The sequence below is a fragment of the Amblyomma americanum genome, chromosome 10 (genome assembly GCF_052857255.1).
Source record: "Amblyomma americanum isolate KBUSLIRL-KWMA chromosome 10, ASM5285725v1, whole genome shotgun sequence".
Classification (NCBI taxonomy): Eukaryota; Metazoa; Arthropoda; class Arachnida; order Ixodida; family Ixodidae; genus Amblyomma; species Amblyomma americanum.
Genome location: NC_135506.1, coordinates 52700146 through 52720379, shown reverse-complemented (window position 1 = coordinate 52720379; position 20234 = coordinate 52700146). Strand labels below are relative to the sequence as shown.

The 20234-nt window shown below is 48.9% G+C and overlaps 2 protein-coding genes across 47 annotated transcripts in view; both read right to left on the bottom strand.

The window, feature by feature from the left end:
- The window catches only part of LOC144106767 (cell adhesion molecule Dscam1-like), a 163831-nt gene that overhangs the window by 39760 nt on the left and 103837 nt on the right, over positions 1-20234 (bottom strand). Inside the window, exons 1-2 of one of the 46 annotated variants that reach the window (XM_077639660.1) lie at positions 19173-19346; positions 18320-18604 (exon numbers count right to left, since the gene is read on the bottom strand). The exons of 34 other annotated variants lie outside the window; for them this stretch is intronic. In XM_077639660.1, coding sequence (XP_077495786.1) covers positions 18320-18604; positions 19173-19239 — 352 coding nt within the window. In that variant the 5' untranslated portion in view covers positions 19240-19346. Of the gene's footprint in view, positions 1-2075; positions 2370-3006; positions 3259-3772; positions 4061-4394; positions 4555-8113; positions 8399-8999; positions 9143-15104; positions 15385-16960; positions 17246-17450; positions 17611-18319; positions 18605-19172; positions 19347-20234 lie in introns of those variants that run through there. 11 more of the 46 variants (XM_077639639.1, XM_077639659.1, XM_077639629.1 and 8 more) reach the window with 11 other exon arrangements.
- Positions 11620-13052, bottom strand: LOC144107242 (protein turtle-like). Its single transcript, XM_077640239.1, has 2 exons — positions 12980-13052; positions 11620-11941 (listed from the first exon to the last, which is right to left on the bottom strand). The coding sequence occupies exons 1-2, from the start codon at positions 13050-13052 to the stop codon at positions 11628-11630; spliced, it is 387 nt and encodes a 128-aa protein (XP_077496365.1). The 3' UTR covers positions 11620-11627.

The window sequence follows — 20234 nt, the reverse complement described above, 5'->3', positions numbered from 1 at the left end:
CCGCTCAGCCCGTGACGTGCAGGGCACGGAACGGATCGACGCGGGAGCCCGCGGGGCTGGGCGGGGGGTCTCTCGACAGAGGAAACGGAGCCGCGACGCGGTTCCATACGCTGGCAAGGCTTCGTAAGAGACCCTGAAGGCATCGCTCTGCACGAAGCACGTGCGGCCTCTATAAGTTCAGTGCACAGGGCTTCCGATTAATAATAATAATAATTGGTTTTGGGGGAAAGGAAATGGCGCAGTATCTGTCTCGTATATCGTTTGGACACCTGAACCGCGCCGCAAGGGAAGGGATAAGGAAGGAGTGAAAGAAGAAAAGGAAGAAAGATGTGCTGTAGTGGAGGGCTCCGGAATCAACTTCCAGAGACCGAATTTCGCTTTAACGCGTGGTGCTTGGCCGGACACCTTGAAGCAACTAGAGTAATCACCTTAGGAGAGAGGTAGGCTCCGATATTTCATATTCAGATTGGAAAACGCTGGTCAACGAACTCTGGGCACTCGGACATGTATGAAGGCTGCAGGTACACTAGATCGCCCTTGTTAATAGTGTGGTGATCGCAGTTAGTGAAAACAAAATTTTGCTTCCAAACCTTTCCTTGTGTCTTAAATGCGTCGTTAAGAACAACAGGCAATTGTAGACTAGATCACGGCATCCGCGTATCGTTTTTATCACTTTGTTCTAAAATGCACACTCGCTGTACTATCAATTATCTTTTATATGTTAATCCAGTGATGATGATGACCATGATAACAATAAATCATAATGAATGCTCACAGCTGTACTTCAAGTTCTTAAAGAAACTTGAAGTGCAGTTGTGAGCATTCATTTATTGATTTACTCTATAATTTTGTGTGACAAGCGCAGTTTTTTTTCTGTTTTGTAACTAGTTTGCTCTTGGCGTACAGTTTCCGAAAGTCAATGCGAAATTTCGTGGAGACATTACGAGTAAATTCGAAACTTTACGCAGAAAGTTTCTGCCTTCTCTTATTCCTCACGACTGTGCAAAAAGAAAACATATTGATTTCGTTAACAACAGGAACATCATAAAAGAGACCAAGAGTTTCATCTCGCACAGAAACACGCAATTAGTACAAAAGTACGTCAGGGTTGAAAGTACAACTACTATGGATGCTAAATCGGGAAGAAGGCACGTTTGAAAACTGGAGCACCAGCCAGCAGAAGTGCTGCCATCTCTCATTACCAGGAGGCCACACATCTGAGATATCTGGCCATATCGGTTGGGCATATATATATATATATATATATATATATATATATATATATATATATATATATATATATATATATCCAACCGATATTTTAGGTTCCAGGGCAGAAACCTATACGTTATGGTCATAGATCAAATGTACGATCCGCTTGTCGTATTTTCAGTGATATAACATGCACAACAAATACAACAAATGAGTCTTTCGCAAACGTAAACTTCTGAATCGACGTTTCGTGACGCGCACTTTACCGACCACAATCGTACAGACGGAGACATATGGGGCGTACCTGAATCCATCCGCGATATCTTCGCAACATAGAACATCCAATTCATCTCGATTACATCAAATCTATTGCACCATAACCTTCCAGCTCCGAAATTCATCGCATTGCGCGTACCATTGGTCGGCCCATTACGCAATAACGAGGGGCACTGTTTGAAAATGAACGAAGAAACGAAGCGCTTGAGCGACACGCAGGCAAATTGAGTACTTCAGGAACTTCCAAAAGAAAGATTCATATGTCTCGCCCTCCTTTACTGTGACATCGAGGCCCCTCCCTGGCTAAATTAGTGCGCCGACTGCGGCCATACCAGTTCGTATGCCCCACGCGGTCGAGACGCCCGCCTTAGCAGCAGTCGTTCAAGGGAGCACGCATGAGTTTTCTGTTACGACATATTATGGCAACAACGTTTGCGTCAGAGAAAAAGAAAACCTGTACGCAGCAGTGGTCGTAAAATTAGGGTGACGAAGTGAAGCGGCACATCCTGACAACGAAAGCACGGCATCTCGGCCCCAGGACGGTTTTCGTTGAGCAAGTGAGCAGGCCTGCAGGCAGAACAGCGTACCTGACACCACAAGGGGCGCGGTGAACACGTCTTCGCCGCGCGCGTTCCGGGCGACGCACGAGTAGTTGGCGACGTCATCGGGTCCTACGTCCCGCAGGGTCAGCGTGGAAAGCATGTCCGACTGGCGGACAACCGATACGCGGCGACTGCCATCGCCTAGCTTCTTGGAGTCCTTCAGCCACGACAGGGTGTGGGGAGCCCGGCTTCCCTTCTTGACGGCGCAGGTGACCACAGCCGTGTCGCCCAGCGACAGGTCGGGGGAAAAGACGAACGCCTGGATCTTGGGTGCGCTGTCTGAAAGCACGGGTGCCTGTGACAGTGTTTGTTTGTTCGCCATTGCGAAATTACTACGATTTTCCCGTGCGTGAAACTAGTGGAACCACACCGCATACTTGATGCACACGCTTACAGGGGACATTCGTGTTTAAGAACGCGTCTGCTCGACAGCTACAGAGCACAGCTCTCTCAAAGGTCATCGACGAGCAGTTCGCTTCTGTGCAGGAGTATCTTATTACATGCAGTGGGCACACGGATCGCGTCAGATAAAAAAAACTGATAAGTAACATTTGACTGTGCAGCTTAATGTTGATCTACAAAATAATGTCGTCAAACGCGTGATCCTTGACAGAGAGCTCCGCTGAGGTGGATGCTAATTACTATGACTTTATGACTATAATTGCTCCCTGGATTAAAATCTATCTCACATCAGGGGCTGCTCCTGAACGCATCGGAGTTTCAGTGTCAGCATCCAGCTTTCGGTTAACAAAACAGTTGCTCGAATTGCTGGATAATGTTTTACGAGCATCTCTTACAATACATTACGAGTATGAGCTATCCGCAAAAGGACATAAATCCGTCGACTAAATCTGATGGAGTCAGGGAAGGTGCACGCTACGGGATCAAAGAGGAAAAGATGAAAAACAAAACGTACCTCCTTCAAGGCCAGACGAAACTATCCGCAGACCCGCGCTACCTGTGACCATGAAAGCCACGACCAGGTTAACTATCATTTCGCCGAGGAATAGAACGGCGCTCTTCGTTGCAACTTTGTAAGACTCAGCTAAGCAATTGCAGCAAACGGTGCGACCCCACTCGCTGCGCGACACCGTCAAAAGCGTTTTACCCGGCGGCCGGTATAACTGGCACAAAAGCCCCCCGCCACGATTGCAGCGGTACGAAGCGCGCGGCCCCCAGAGGTGAAAGAGCAGCGCTGCTTTGCACGCAGACGTCTTGCGCCACCTGTGAGCCACGTTTAACACTGTTAGGAGGCGGGAAATACGGTTGGTCCACTGCTGCTGCTGTACCACAGCGGTAGAAACAACGCCCGCATCTTCACCGAAAAATATGTAAGGAACCACAGACGTCACCGAAGATACTTTTGCAATAAGCGCATGTCACGTTGTACTCCTGTGCATCGTGCTCGGCTCATAAAGATTACAAATGATCTCCTCGGACGTCACCACAAGCGAGGCGATGCATCGAGTATTTGAGTAATATCTTAATATCTTCTTAATAAGATAAGCATCGTAATATCTTCCAGGCATGCCGAAAAGTTCGTAATAAGCTTATCAACCTATGGGTCTTGCAGATACGCTACTTTGCCATTTTCCCAGCCACCACAACGAGAAGCCACGATTTAACATGGGCTAGCGATTATCATAGTATAACCGACAATTTCACAGCTGACTGATTGTTACCGTTGACAACCAGGGCTGCCGTGACGCTGTCGCTGCCGTGGGGGTTGCTCGCGGTGCACGTGTAGTTACCGACGTCTTCGGGCGCAAGGCTGGCGATGCGCAGCGTCACGCTGCTCTCGGAAGGACTCGACACTGTGATGCGGCGGGTGCCTTCGATTCGCTTGCCGTCCTTGAGAAGGGTCATCTGGTACGGCCCGAGACTGCCTCTCCTGACCACGCATGCCTCCACGATCTCGTCTCCCAACGCTAGGTCCGGAGGGAAGGCGAAGTTTCCGACCTTCGGTGCTGCTACACGGAGGGTGGAGAGAGTTATCCCATTTCACACCATGCACGGTGTGGTGTTCCTCGTGCGTAGGGAATCTGAACAAGGGTAACTGCTTCGCAGTTCAAAAGTAAAGGCCACAAAATAGCTGAACAGGATTGCAGAGCCTTCTCGTGACCGTGGACTCAGCTGTCCATGGATTATATTCTTTTTTTCTGGGGTCCTTGAATTTCGAACCTCGCATTGTGCGATGGTCTATGATCTTTGCTTGAACGATTCATTTGAGGTACACACTATATTCCAAACATGAACGAACTTTAGCTAGTTTACTAAGCTGCCAGAGAATTTGCTCACGCTTACCGATGGCGCCAGCAGAGAATGCTTTCGTGTAGAACTTGGGGAACATCAGGAACAACGCTAGGCGGATGGGCAGTATCTTCATCTTGATCATCGTAGACCAATGCCGGTTCGGCTTGCGTAACGGCGCTGAAGAGCGCGCGCCTGACTGACAGCTTGTTGCAGAATGGAGCGGAGCGAATTGCGGAACCTTGTTGTCGACTTCCTTCGGCGAGCAGCGCGGTCTCGTCGTATAGGGTAGGTGGTGCCTTCTAGTGACCGTATCGGTTACTACGTGCGCCCCGTAGAAGCAGAGGCGCGAATCACAAAGGACTGTGCGATATCAAGTATGTCATTCCTCGATCCGGCATTGTATTCAGATGAAACGGTCATTTGCTGTTGCCATATTACATGCACTTTCCGCGCAACACAGTTTTACTGCATCTCGTGAGGCGTCATGAACGCACCAATGGAGAAGGGATGCGCGGCTTAGTGTGATTCTGTTCTCGTTAGACAATGCTGCAAAATTAAGTTAGAATTGACTTCGCTTAAAGAAAACGCTCTCAGCGTTCGCATGACCTGCTTTTACGCACTGAACAAATCAATATACTAGAACCGTTGATTGTAAAATTTCAAAGCAGCATGTAAGGCCTGTTAACAGTGTTTTGTTCTTTTTTTTTCTAGCGCAGTACCGGGACGTTGTTAGGTAAACGCCACTCGCTGTACCAGGCGGGACTGCTCACGGAGCCACTCGCGGCAGCAGTATATTTAAGAAACGTAGGACCATATGAGAGGGCAAGTTCACCTGTCACAACCAGAGGTAACGTGAGAGCATCGCTGCCGAAGTCGTTCGCGGCTATGCACGTGTAGTTGCCGATATCTCCGACTTCAATAGCCTCTATGTTCAGCGCCACGCTGGTCGCCTTGGTGACAACGCCGATGCGGTTCGTGTTTTCCAAGTCGGCGCCGTCTTTGCGCCAAGTCATCCTGAACGGTCCCGACGAGCCTTTCTTCACGAGGCACGTCGCAACAGCGTCGTCTCCGAGAGAAATCTCGCTCGGAAATCCGGCGCTCTGCAGCCTCGGATGCGCTGAAACATGAGCGGCTCGCTTGCATTCGACACTTACGAGCGCGCAAAATGAAACTATAACACCGCACAAGCTCTGTATAGGTGTGAACGATAGTTTAGGCGGCGTATAACATTGCGATGACCTGCTTCTAAGTAGAAATTGCTGACACACGAGTTCCCTTCTTTATACACAAAGCCGCATTGATCTCTCTGAAAATATCTGACAGTGATCTCCCTCAAGCATGAAGAAGCTGTCAACCTTGCTGATTTAAAGCAGCAGTCCTAGCTTCAGTCTAAACCTTGGAAAAGAAATTGATGACGGAAATCTAGAGCACCAGTCATTTATGATATATCCGTAAGTCCCGTCCACTGAGAGTCCAAACAATTCCATTTCGGGCAGTTACATAAAAAGATGGTACTTCCACTGTCCAGGGCTGGGTGCAAAAGATTTTTAAAAAAAAGTAAAAACGAGGTGCTAGAGCTAGCATGCTTCGACAAAGTTAACCATTACTGATATGTCGTAAGCGTCAACTTTTAAAAGCTTCCAAGACAATGTTTTCTGATCTGTGTAGCCCGAGCTCATGAAAACTGCCACTTACACGCACTCTTTCAAAGGGTTATCAGCTGTGGATATATCAGCCCTCAATTCTGATTTTAAGAGAACAGGTCCGGAAGCTGCTCACCTTGTGATCCGGCACCTGTGACCAGCGAAACTGCCGATACGATGAGGAGAGCAAAGTGCCTCATTTCCGTGCTGATGTTTCCGAGCTCACAGCTAGTGCTTAGACTTGCATTGAGGAGAAACCGAAAGCTTTCTCTCTGTCACAACCTTGCCTCCGGACAGCCGCCGTACATTCTGGCGCTGATGTCTAAAGACCGCTCCGGGACGGAAAAACGCGGCCAGCATGGACAGCGAGCGGCATCTTGTGACCGCCATGGGAACTGCATTCGCGGGTTTCGCATTTGAGTACTAGGATACCTGTTTCGAAACGCGGCATTTTTAACCTCTGCATACCTCGGCGATGCGAGGAGTGCTTCGCGAGGAAAATTATACGCGCCAGAATATTCACGTCTTTCATTGTAAACATAAGTATGTTTAAAAATACATCTCAAAGCTCACAAACAGATTTACGTACAGAGGAAATCATCAAGAACTGATACAAATAGATGCCGAAACGAAATCGAGACGGAGACATATTCGTGGTGGTTATCCAGTGTATAACCAAATAGTTATACATGGTCAAATGTTCCGACTTATGAAAGTAGTGCTCTGTGTTTTGTGAGGAGAAAAGCAGGTTTCCATTAAAAGCGACACGTTCTTCACGCCGAGAAGCACATGAAACCGTGCAGTTTTTACTGGGAACAGTATAGCGCGAGGTCGCACCAGTATGGCGTCCGCTACGGCACCGCATTTAGTCGAACACAGAATTTTGACGAAAGTAGTCAAATGAGTAAATGAGAGCACAGATTAGAGTAAAATAACAGAACTGGATCGGAAGATAACTTGAAGACGACTTCCTGTGGGTGCACATATATCGCACGTATAATCCTTGCTCGCACCTAGTCCAGCAATTGCTAGGAGGGCATTATAGGTGTCCCAAGTGGGAACCCAGTCTATAAAAGCCATGAGAAAAGTTGGACTAGTGGTCAGCGCGCACACTGATTCCATCCCACTTGACCTTCTATCATTGCACCGCACATACTTTCTCATTCGTATCAATTACTCCTCTTTTTCTCTCTGCATTTTTTTGATAGACGTCATTTCTGCCACCCTCGAACTGTTCAAGATGTGTTATATGTTAATGTGTACTTTCATAACTCTGGTATAGTTCATCACCCGTGATTTCAATGAGCAAAAATCCAAGAAGAAATCATATACTTTCCCAGAATCTCTTTATCAGGGATTATTAAAACCGGCTCCGGTAATTACTTTGCTTTGTGATGTAAGGCTACAGAGACTGAGCGCGGACACTTCACCAGCACCCGCCGCGGTGGCTCAGTGGTTAGGGCGCTCCCCCTACCCCTTCACCAACCCTGCGATGTATTCCCGCATATACCCTTGGGCCTACTCTCCCCTTCCTGTAAACGACGTGGCCAACATGCCACTCTATCTCACATTCTCTGGACTTGCCCTCAGGACTCCCCTCCGCGAGGTTTGCAGCTCTCGAATCCAGACCAGTGGGAGGCCGCATTGCTCAGTTCCGACTCGGACATACAGATCCGAGTGGTGACAAGAGCCATAGAAGTCGCCGAATGCCACGGGCTCATGGCCACTTGATGGGGCTATAACCCCACACCAACTGCTACCTTGGTCGATGAAAATAAAGTTTATCCTCCTCCTCCTAGGGCGCTCGGCTACTGAGCCAGAGTATACCCGGGTTCGAACCCGACCGCGGCGGCCTCGTTTCGATGTAGGCGAAACGCTAACGCACCCGTGTGCTGTGCGATGTCAGTGCACGTTAGAGATCCCCAGGTGGTCGAAATTATTCAGGAGCCCTCCAGTACGGCACCTCTTTCTTCCTTTCTTCTTTCACTCCCTCCTTTATCCCTTCCCTTACGGCACGGTTCAGGTGTCCGCCGAGATATGTGAGACAGTTACTGCGTCATTTCCTTTCCTCAGAGCCAAACCAAACCAACCACCAGCGATCACTGTGAAGCTTCACGGATGGATCACCTGTCACTAGCAGCGGGACGGTCAGGCTGTCCGTTCCAAAGCGGTTCGTCGCCGTGCAGGTGTAGTTGCCGATGTCTTCCACACGAATGACGTCGATGCTCAGCACTGCCTTGCTCGCCTTGGCGGTAACTGTGACGCGATCAGTGTTGTGCATTTCTTTGCCATCTTTGAGCCACGCCATTGTGAGCGGTCCCGAAGATCCTTTCGTCACGAGGCATATGGCAGCTGTGTTCTCGCCCAGGGAAATTTCACTAGGAAATCCGGCGCTTTGCACCTTTGGTGGCACTGGAACGTGGACGAAGCGATCGTGATTTCGGAAAACGCACTTGCTTCTTTTAGGCTGGACAATGCCAACATATAGGTCCTTTTCTATGGCGTGGTGTACCGAACTTGTTGTTTACGGCATCCAATTCGACTGCCGATGGTTATATATAAAGCTCCTGTGCCCCAGGTACAGCTGAAAGACATTTTTGTTAGCCTTAGAAGTCACTATATGGAGAAAAGGTTTGGCAATAATGCACAGGAGTCTAGCACATATATATCGTGGACTACGCATGCTCTTTACAGCCGCAAAGCGGTTAGTGCCTTGACAAACTCAATGGGTTCTTGTTTTGTCGCCGTGCTTCTGACAGAGTGACTTCTGGTTGTGACTTCTAACCACGGTAATAGAAAAGTACTGCAGGTAATCATTCTGACATAATCGACCCGGCCAGATAACAAGCTCCGAGCAAGTGCAAATGTTGCATTGCATCTCGTACGTGCCCTGTCTGTTGTTATTCATAACGTACAAATTAAAGAGACACTGAGCATTTCACTCTACAAACTAAGCTAAATAGAACACGAAAAGGTTTTAGACTCCAAAGAAAACGAGGGCTTAGTCGCTTACCTTGGGCCTTGCTAGTCACGGTCAGAACACCACTCAGTGAAGCCAGAACAATTACCAGCAGATTCATATTTCCCAACCAACTCGCCAGGACACGACAAAAAGCGTGTCGTGCGGAGCCGATTTAGACGACGCGAGTAATGTGCCGCTGCCAGAATGCCGGAACTGGCGTACTTTGTGACGTTGAACAAGGAGAGACGCAGCGACGAGTGGCGTGGTCAACTAGCGGCATCTTGTGGAGGTTTGGAAAACTATAGGTGCGGTGACGAATGCTTGTCCTCCGTGGCGCGCAGAGCAAAAGTTTCGAAATACCGAAATTCCGGCGTTGTTTACTTAATTATTTATCTACTTGCTCGCAATAGGTATTGACAAATGTAAGGTATACATGTGTATTGTTCAAATTTTTCACGGCACCACTACTTACGTGACCTAGTGTGAAAGTAGATTACTTCACAACATTTAGCTTTAATTTGCTGTTCGGAATAACGACTTCAATGCAATAGAGTGTATGGAACAGAGACATCATGAGAGCTAGTTAGGCTAACGATGGATACACACGGCAATATATACAACATTTGCTTCTGCAAATGACGTAGCAAATAAGCCTTTTTGCTACTTGAAGAAAAATTCTAAAATCGAACCATTATCCAGCTGAAATACTCAATAGTATGCTGTTTCCTCGATTTCGGTACATTTGATAATGGAAAACTAATTGCATTCGCAAATAAGTGATGAGTGTTTTGTGAATCAAAATTCGGGGCAGATACAGTGCGTGGCGGTGAGTGATCGTGACGAGGTTGTAGGAGAACACATTTTACACTTTTAGAGAACGGCACAAAATTGCATTCAATACATTTCCGGAGGTACGGTTGTGAATGAAGGATAAGTGCGCAACAAGGCATGTGGACATGGAATTTACATGACGAGCATGAGAATCGCTGGCCGTCTGTCCGGCACATGGTGCAGCATTAAATGTGCAGTATTTACGACTGGACGAAAAATGACCTGTTGTCGCAGTTAAGTGATGAGTGGGGACGTCGAAACACCACTAATCGAATTTGTATTCTTTAGTACCCTAAACAGTTATGTTTGGTAATGAAAGAAAACCTGCTGTATTCGCTGAAGATCAGGCCAGTCTTGGCCCGAGAATCACTGTGAAAATTTAGTATGGTCGTATAAAATGCCGGGTTGGTAGATAAGACTGAGTGGGGCGTCATGGCTGCGTGTGGACTAAAAGGCACGCGGATTCCTCTCCAGGCCAGAACTCAAGACGGTCTACGACTACGCATCGAACGGCGGGGCTGATAACTACCTGGAGGTGCCGTTCACGCGTGTTAAGGCCGCTTAACGATCAGTGCATATGAACACAGTAGGCAAGTGAAAAATGAACAGATAGCTTTGCCTTTCAGTTTAGCCTCACGAAACATAGCCCAGTGGCACCAAAGTTCTTGACAGCCTTCATTGTCGGTCACTTGGAAGGCTCGGTCTCTAAGGCAGCTTCGAAGCGCCGAAAAGACTCGCCGCTTCATTCCACCAGTTCCACAAGTGTAACCGAAAAGGTCAGTTGCATTAACGTTCAGTAACGAAAGCATGTGTACCGTTGTGCACAAAAACTTTGAAAACAGAAGACCCAGCGAGCGCCAAAAGTGTAAGTCGACGGAACTCATCCGAACAGAACTTCTGCTGCTGTCAGTGCCAAATTACTGGCTTCTAGAATAAAGCTTGAAGTTTATCGTTTGCTAACATTCTTTAATATACCGTCACGTTTAGTATGAAGCCATGCGGCGTTTCGTCTCGGGACAGCTTGACCTTCCGGGAAAGGCGTGTATTGTCTCGTGCGATTACCTTTCGCTATAGGATTTTACGGCAGGTTGCGCATTTCGGGTTCAACACAGCTGCACAGTGCCGTTTTTATAACCGCACGTAGTGAGAGTCACTTCATTATTTTGTTTTCGTGGGAGGAGCACAGCACCTTGCCGACTCAACAATGCTGCCTTGTCGCAGCCCCCCTACCCCCATACTTGCGCATTGCAGCGCGTGACCTCAAGCGACAGAATATCGTGCTGAATTGCGACGACCAGGTGGCTTATTGAAGAGAAACAGTTGCGAGACGAGTACAATTTGAGAAACAACAACACGAAATACGACTCTGACAATGCGAATGCAATTCGTTTCGTAATGAACATCACCAGCCCGTAATACACCCGTCAGCACCTATCGTCTGCACCTTATCTGCGGAAGTCGGCAAAACGACATGTCTTAAACGAAGCGCACTCCTGAACAACAGAATAGAACATTGGTGGCTGCATGACGTCACTAACTAGAAAAACACGCACACCCGCACTCATGAATGGTTCGCGTCTTTGTTCGTAAGTATGCGGAAAGTTGGTGAATACTTGCAAATTACTGCCTCAATTCGTATGCCATCCGTCAAACTGTCCGGAAATTTCTGACATAAGCAGAGCAGTTTGTCACCATTCCCCAGCCTGTAGAGAGCTGCCAGCGCACAGTGTTCAGCCTGTTGAAATACGTTTTCGCGCAGGAATCAATAAAATGCCAGCGCGACCTAGCAGACAACTTGCCTGAACCGTGACCTATCCCAGCTTTACAACTGGCAGATCATGCTGCGAGTTATGTACGGAAGAAGTTTGTTTCACCGTGAACAGTGAGGGGCGCCGTGAAGCTGTCGCTGCCGAACGAGTTCCTCGCCACGCAAGTGTAGTTGCCGATGTCCTCGGGCCGAACACCGGCGATCCGCAGTGCGGTGCTGGCCTTCGACTGGCCGGACACCGACAGGTGGTCGTTGCTTTCTATCGCTCGTCCGTCCTTCTGCCAGGAGATGTGGTAGGGCCCCGAGCTGCCTTTCTTGACGACGCATCCGACGAGGATTTCGTCGCCCAGCGCCACTTCCGGCGGAAACGCGAATTCGAAAACCCTTGGAGCCCCTGGAAACAGCAAGTTTCAGCTAGTCGACACGACAGCGGAAATGAGGGGAGCGTCCACGGCCCGACGTTAGCTTACCAGAGCCGCTTGCAGAAACGATGACGGTAACGATGAAAGCGAACGTGTGGGCACACGGAAGGTTTCTCATGGCAGCAGAGGGAAATTTCCCACGCGCTTGTCGATTCGAGATGCGTACCTCGCCTATCGTCACAGATGGCCGGTAACGTTAGACTCTAGATGACTCCCAGACTCGGCTCCTCAGCGGAGCGGTTAGTACAGAATGGAAAGGGCCGGGCAGCGCAGGCAATTCTCGGCGACGATCGAGGATGATGCCGAGGGTGGACAACTAGCGGCATCTAGTGAACGTTTTGCACACTACGAAAGTCGGAGCACGTGGCACCGCAATGGCGCCATGTCTTCCTTAAAGCAGACAAAAATCGCTTCGCTGATTACACAAATACGTGCAAATAGAGGGACTTTGTCACGCAGGTCAGTTGAAAAGTACATTTAAAGCAGCTCACGCAGTTTTACGCAAAGATATCTTTGACGGAAAAAGAGAGGTCGAGGATAAGGCACGCGGTTCGCTTTCTTCTCGATTAATGTGGAAGAACGACATCCATGTTGAAGAAAGTAATTACTGTAATATTATGAGATAACTTGTCCCCAATAGTCCGACCCCGACTGACCACCCACATGGTTCGGGCGCAGTTATCCATGTAGTAGAAATGTGTGACAGTATGTTTGATCGAACAGTTGAACAAGCGAGAAATTTAGTGTGAAACCATGCTTCCCCCCCCCCCCCCCCCCAAAAAAAAAAAAAAGGTTCAAACGGGACTGCCAACACCAACCGCCCTCTCCAAGAATGACCCTTAAATGCGCCCCTGAGATGGAGACTGATGTGATCAGGAGTTATTTTCTTCTATGAAAGTTCCATGAACAGCGGCATCCGAGATCTAGAATAAATAACTACTCTAATACTCCAAGAGATGACCGAGTCCGAAAAAGCAGCCGAATTTTGTTTTGTACGCGGTTTTCTATACTTGCGAAAACATCAATCCAATGCAGCGCACTGCTAGTATTTCCATCCAGCGACTTCTCTTCGGCGGGTGCCATACACAACCAGAGGGATGGTTACTTAACGTCCTATATACATACAGTTGGAATGGACACTACGGGTATGGGGTGGGATGACTCTGCCCGACGCCGGATCTACCAGCTCAGGGTCCCATCAAGAGAACTGAGAACGCACCCAAGGCTTTAGCATCGAGGAACATACGTATCATATACAGGTGTCGTGTTCCTGAACACCAAACTTGCGCCTGCGTACAAATGTAGCTCGAAGCAGTTTTGTGAAAGTTTTTGCGCAGGCACCGACAACAGCGATTAACGTGTCGACTTCACATTTCCAAGGTAATCTTTGTGGATTAGCGTCAATGAGATTCTCAGGTTCCATTTTTTTTTGTCGTGCCAGCGCTTATTTTCACTTCGCTTGGCATGTAACTTACAGTGGCATATTATCTCGGCATTTTACGGCACAGAATCGCGCTCCCTCTTCATTCCTTCAGCAATGTTGCACAAAGCGACACGCGAACCGACAGATTTTATGATGTCGCTGTAATCGAATTATATCTCGCTCAAAAGGGATGTCGCCGCCTGCCGTCCGCCCCGCCGCGGTGACTCAGTGGTTAGGGCGCTCGGCTACTGATCCGGAGTTCCCGGGTTCGAACCCGACCCCAGCGGCTGCATTTTTATGGAGGCAAAACGATAAGGCGCCCGTGTGCTGTGCGATGCCAGTGCACGTTAAAGATCCCCGGGTGGTCGAAATTATTCCGGAGCCCTCCACTACGGCACCTCTTTCTTTCTTTCCTCTTTCACTTCCTCCTTTATCCCTTCCCTTACGGCGCGGTGCAGGTGTCCACCGATTAATGAGACAGATACCGCGCCATTTCCTTTCCCCAAAAACCTATTATAGTTATATACGCCTGCCGTCCCGGTCTTGCAAAACGACTTGCAGTCGTACAGGAATGCAACTTCGTATCGCGTGAAGTTCTCGTACGACAGTGGAATTGTTACCGTGCACGACCAGCGGAGCAGAGGCGCTGTCGCTTCCGAAAGCATTGCTCGCCGTGCAGCTGTAATTCCCGACGTCTTCGGGACGAAGGCTGGCGATCCTCAGTGCCGCGCTGCTCTTAAACACCGCCGAAGTGGAGAGCCGCTCGGAAGGTGTCAGTTCCACGCCGTCTTTGCGCCAGGTGATTCGGTAGGGCTCGGCGCCACCCTTTTTGACGACGCACAGGGCGATCACCTCCTCTCCCATCGCTAGATTCGAAGGGAACGAAAACTCGCCCACCTTGGGCACCCCTGGAAAGAGGGAAACAATTGGGACAAATCCTTGTACCTGTATGCGGGTGTCGGGTATGGCGGATGCCCCGGTCGACAGTGCAAAAACTCTAGAACAGTACAGAACGCTTACCGACAGCGGTTACCGCTTGCGTGGTACAGTGAATAGCCAGAAAGCACAGGACGGAATTCTTGAACCCGCGCATGGCCTCCGTGATTTGAAAGTAGCAAGCTGGCCTCAGATGGAGAATGGAATGGAGACTGCGGGGACAGGCCCCGTCTTCAGTGACAGCACACCTCGCCGACGGCAGCGTGAAAGAAATGGAACTGAGTAGTGTGATGGACCGCAGTTCCAGCAGCCGTATCGCTTGAAGTGTGGACACCTAACGACATCTGACGGGCATCTCGCGCACTCACCGAGTGAGTTCGAAATGTGGCGCGAATCTGCCACCACCCGAAAGCGAAGTGGACGCCTTCTCTCGGGGTCATGGTCGCTCCTCAGCTCGTCAGTTAAAATAGGTGTCGCGGTAGCACAACGGGTAGCTTTAGCTTGTTACGAAAGCACCAGCATCGAAGTCAATTTTCTTCTAGCCTGTACAGACACCGTGCCTGAAGCACCTACCATAAAGGCACGCTTCAATGCATTTGCGGATGCCAAATGCATTGCAAATGCCAATGTCAAATGCAGGGCGGAGTACATGCTTCCATGTTTCATCCTTGGACATTGTAGTCTAGCACCCTTGGCATGAAAAATTTGCTTCAGCGCAGAACACTTCCGCAATCCCCAATGGAAACAGTATTCCGAAACAAAGCACCCGGCATCACCTGAAACCAGCAGTGGCAGTGTGAGGGCGTCGCTGCCGAAGGCATTGCGCGCCGTGCAGGTGTAATTCCCAACATCTTCCACTCGAACGGAATCGATGGTGAGCATGGCATTGTTGGACTTGATGTCGACCGAGACGCGAGCCGTGCTGACGATTTCACGGTCACCCATGTGCCAGCTCAATGAGAGCGGTTCCGAAGCGCCTTTCTTCACTGCGCACGTCACAACGGCGAATTCGCCGAGGGATAGGTCGTTCGAGAATCCCGAGCTGCGAAGCTTGGGCTTGCCTGGAACACGAGCATTTACTTATTCGCCAGAATGACTTACGCGGCTTCACAACATTCCTCACTCTAACAGATTTAAAATGTGCTTTCTCTTTTGTGGATTTGGTAAAATTTCGGCGAAGTGCAAGGACGGGGAATGCCAGATGAAACACGTATTCGCATGCTGTTAAACCCGTATCACTTTGTGTCGTTACAATCTGTTAGCATTTTAAGTGGTCAGCGTTGTGAAATACTTTTAGACAGATACTTCGTTCAAATTACGCGGTACAAACGTGAGGCTGAATTTGAACTCGTACAGGCAGTACTCAGGAAAATTCCTAAGTGGTTATGCTCTCCGAATGCTCAAAGTGTCACTGTATATACTGGCCCCCGTCATCATACACAGTAACCATGGATTTGAAGTGCAAGTGAAAACATAGGACCACCACTACATCCTTAGTTAAGATACTTTAAACCTGAGTGAGTACCTGAACTCTGTACTCTCTATTCCAGTACGTCGTCTCGGCAACTATGACACAAGCTCGAAATGTTCAGCATGCCATTCGCTGATAATTCATTGCTCACCTTCAGGACGCACACGTCCGCAGCAAAGCGCTAAGGTGAAGATTAGAGATGCCAGCAAGGTCTTAATCATTGCAAGAAAGGATCAGTGACTCAGCGACTGTAAAAACTTGAGAATGCCCACTGGGAGATGCTAGCACGGCGCCGTGTCGTCGAGTGCTGCGAAGTCGCTGGACGCCCCAAATACAAAGAGTACACTTACACCGTCAACTACGGACAAGTGGCGGCACCTGTCGACGGCTGCTGCAGACCAACCAATTTCAAACGCGGCATATTCGACAAGTATGGACCCCGCGTGCGTAGGAAAAATCGGAATGCCAAACTTGTTACGTACCCTCCGTACGTAACTTACGTCAGGTCAGAAACCTAAGTACTTGTGGCCGCGAATTACGCGCGGTTTGGCAGACGCTTAAAAAATATGTCGAAATAAACAGCACGGACACTCAGAAAACAGCGACAGCAACACGGTTCAGGTGTCCAACGATATATGAGACAGATACTGTGCCATTTCCTTTCCCCCCAAAACCAATTAAAAAAAAAAAGGATGTAGCGGTCTCCGGTTCCTCCATCCCAGACGACTTTTCCATTGGAAAGGCGGTTAGGGCTCCTGTGAGCTACCAGAACTCACGTGAAACAACATGCCGCAACGGGTCAACACCTACGACGTACAGCTTTTTGAGCACGAGGCCGCAGGTTCCATTGCCGTCCGTGATTTGATGGAGCATAAATGGAAGAAAACGCCAGCGTGCTGACATTTCAGAACGCATGAAAATACCGCGCGGGGCGCCGTCAATCTGGAACTTACGTAGCACTAGTTGAACATGATCGCAATATAATGTTATTATCGTTGTAGTTCAAGTAGCAACTGCATCAACAAGCCCACACCAAGTCGGGGAAAAGAAGTCCCGCACCGTTACCTCATACCCTGCTCGGGCGCTGGCTTAGCACGCGCGCCGCGCGCATGCGCAGTAATTCGGGAACGGTAAGCCAAAGCGTTCCATAAATGCCGTTACCATTAACGATCAGGGCCGCCGTGACGCTGTCGCTACCGTGCGGGTTGCTCGCGGTGCAGGTGTAGTTGCCGACGTCTTCGGGTCGGAGGCTGGCGATGCGTAGTGTCACGCTGCTCTTGGAGTGGCTGGACACTGTTAGGCGGTCGCCACTGCTCACCTCTGTGCCGTCCTTGAGCAGAGTGAAGCGGTATGGTCCTGCACTACCCTTCTTGACCAGACACGTCTCGATGACCTCTTCACCGAGTGCGACGTCCGGAGGAAAGCCGAACTTTCCAACCTTGGGTGCTGTTTAGGATTGGATGAAGAAATGGATTTGTCTCCCTCCAAGTGACTTTCTTCAGCCTTGGCCCCGATCATTTTCTTTCTAAATAATCTTCTATACACACTGAGATGCTACATGACAGAGGTCTATTCATAGAAAAAAAAGGATATATAGAAAAAGGGGGCAGAATCAGATGGAGGTTGCCAGAAAACTCGTCAAAACGCTTACCAGCAGTGCCGACGGCGAAGACGTACGAAGGGAGCATGTAGGTCATCAGTAAGAACAGTTGGGTGCCGCGCAAAGTCGTCATTTCAAGATATGGTTCACCTGACGCTGCACGGTCGAAGGAGAGAGACGTGTTAGAACGGTTCGCGCCGACTGACTGTAAAAGACTACACGGATGGAGCTTGGTTCTGGCTCTTGCGGAGGTAAACGTGCAAGGCAGCGCGATGGAACACGTGCTGCCTTCTGGTGACGCTTGGGAAAAATAACCGGCGGATGAAAGGCGCGAACTTCGTCCGTCAGTGCGCGCAGAGTGGTTTGAGGCATTCCTCGGTGGCGCATCGCACATAGATTGTAGCAACGAAAGCCCGAGGGATTAATGCACGTCTTTTGTGTTAACTGCACGCTATCAAGACATACCATTCTCAAGCGAGGCGCGTAGCTTCAATTAATAATTTTATATTTCCATGGCTTGCGTGCACGACATGAAAAATTAAAGGGAATGAAAGTGTTTCACTCCTTGTTTATCGCCCTTGGGAGGAATACAGATACATAAAACTGGGTGAAACACAATGAAACGCTAAACATCTGTGCTTACTGAATGCATGAATATTGTCGCAATATAACATTCACAATTTCATCAATTACGAGTATGATTATACTCGTCACATCATAGCATGTCTTTAGTCGTATCAAGCTCTGGTTATTGGCCACACATTGCGCAAAATATGAGGCTGCCGCCAACCGTGCTTACTCCGCCTTTCGAAGGTTAACAGCCAGACCTGCTGGTGTGTGGGTGAGCTGCGCCGCTTCCTACACGGGTCTTAGGTAGCAGCCTTAAGGAGCGGGGCAGTTTGATGAGGGTTGCGATTCACCTGTCACAACCAGAGGCAGAGTCAGAGCATCGGTGCCGAAGTCGTTGGCGGCGATGCACGTGTAGTTGCCTATGTCGTCGACTTGCACTGCTTCGATGCTTAGAGCTGTGCTACTTGTCTTGGTGACAATGCTGATGCGATTCGTGTTTCCGAGCTCGTTGCCGTCTTTGCGCCAAGTCATTGTGAATGGTCCGGACGAGCCCTTCTTGACGAGGCACGTCGCAACCGCGTCGTCCCCGAGAGAAATCTCGCTCGGAAATCCAGAGCTTTGGACCCTCGGAGGCGCTGCAACATGAGCGACCCTTTCACAATCGTCATTGGTGTGCCTTGGAACTGACAACACATACGGCGCAGGCACTCTATACTGTTCTAGGAGGGCTTCGTAACAAATACATGAGGCGAAAGGTATCTTTTTTTTCTGCTATTTCATGAAACGCTATAGTACACAGGGCAACATGAGCGACTAAGTTGTTCTGCTTAACCTTGTAAAAAGATGTGACGGATTGAAAAAGCACGATTTCATGCCGAGCAACGTTATGAAGTTTGGAGATTGGTCGGAATATAACGCGTTCTTCGAGTATAGTGTACTTAATAACGTGCTGCAAAACTGCAAAAGCAGCTCATGGAAATGTGGGCCTATACAGTTGTTAACTTTGGGCAGAAAGCAATCTCCAAAGACTTGCACAGCGTTACCGTTTATCTCCGCACTTATGATAAGCATAAATGGCGGCTTCCAGTTGAACACTTCTTAGAGCCAGATACTATCTCAAGACTCACTAACTGCCGTTAAGAATTGGCATGCGTTGAAGTCATCAACCGTTAAGTGTCGCTTAAAGGAAAGAGGAGCCCTCACCTTGTGATCGAGCGCGTGCAATCCACATCAACAGCGTTGATACAAAAAGCGCACCGCGCTGTTTCATGTCCTTGTTTCAGTTTCCGAGCGCACAGGTGATGTTTACACGTATAGACGAGACAAAAGCGACAATGACCCTTTCGTAACCGTGCCGTGGCAGGGCCGGAGTGAAGTGAAATGGACGCCCTGAGGTGCGGAAACAGCGCAAGCACTCCAACGGCGGCAGAACATGGACAGCTAGCGGCATCTCGTGGCCGTACCGGAAGCTGCAGTCCTCGGTTTTGTCTTTGAACAGCGCGGCATTAAAAAACGCGGCGCCTTCAAATTGAGCGCGCTCTTATTCCTTAACAATACAGGGATGCTTCAGGAAGGGGATGTAGTGTACAGAACAGGATTTCTTCAGTGATCTGTTTTTCCCCGTGTGACTTGTGCAGAATTTGCGTATTTTAAAACGGTGATTAATACAATCGGCCTTTAATTGCTTGACTCGTGTCCTTTGCGGCTTCTGAGACTTCACAATTGTTTTCACTGCAGGAATTGTTCTTTGGAATTTTTTTCTGCAGTTGTGGTTACGTATACAGCATACATTACTTAACTCTTTACATCAAGTTCGTGCGACTTCTTTTTAAAGATAGTTCTGTGTGGCTGGAAAATGTTTAAGACGACAATGAAACAAAACAGAAATGAGTCTACCGCAGATTCCATTCAGCACGCTATTATTAGCTTATTAAGAGAGATATGGTTATTTTAGAGCCGCACATGCTGCATAAAGGCGCGTTTCAAACAAGTGCATTGCTTGTAACATAGCACGATGAAAGCCATATATTAAAAACAAGCAGCCTGTATCAAAAGTAAACAGCCTGATGGGTTTGCTTCTGTCTCTTGCGGTGTGGCTCGCTGTTTATCGCCAGCGTTCCAAATCACCTGAAGGCGACGGAAACTATCGTTTTCACCTCCTCCTAAAGCTGGGACTTCGAAGGACGCTACCAGAGCGCCACCGCACGGTTTAGAAGGAAACCCCTTGGGCTTGATACTTTTGACAGAGCCTGTAAATTCCCTCAT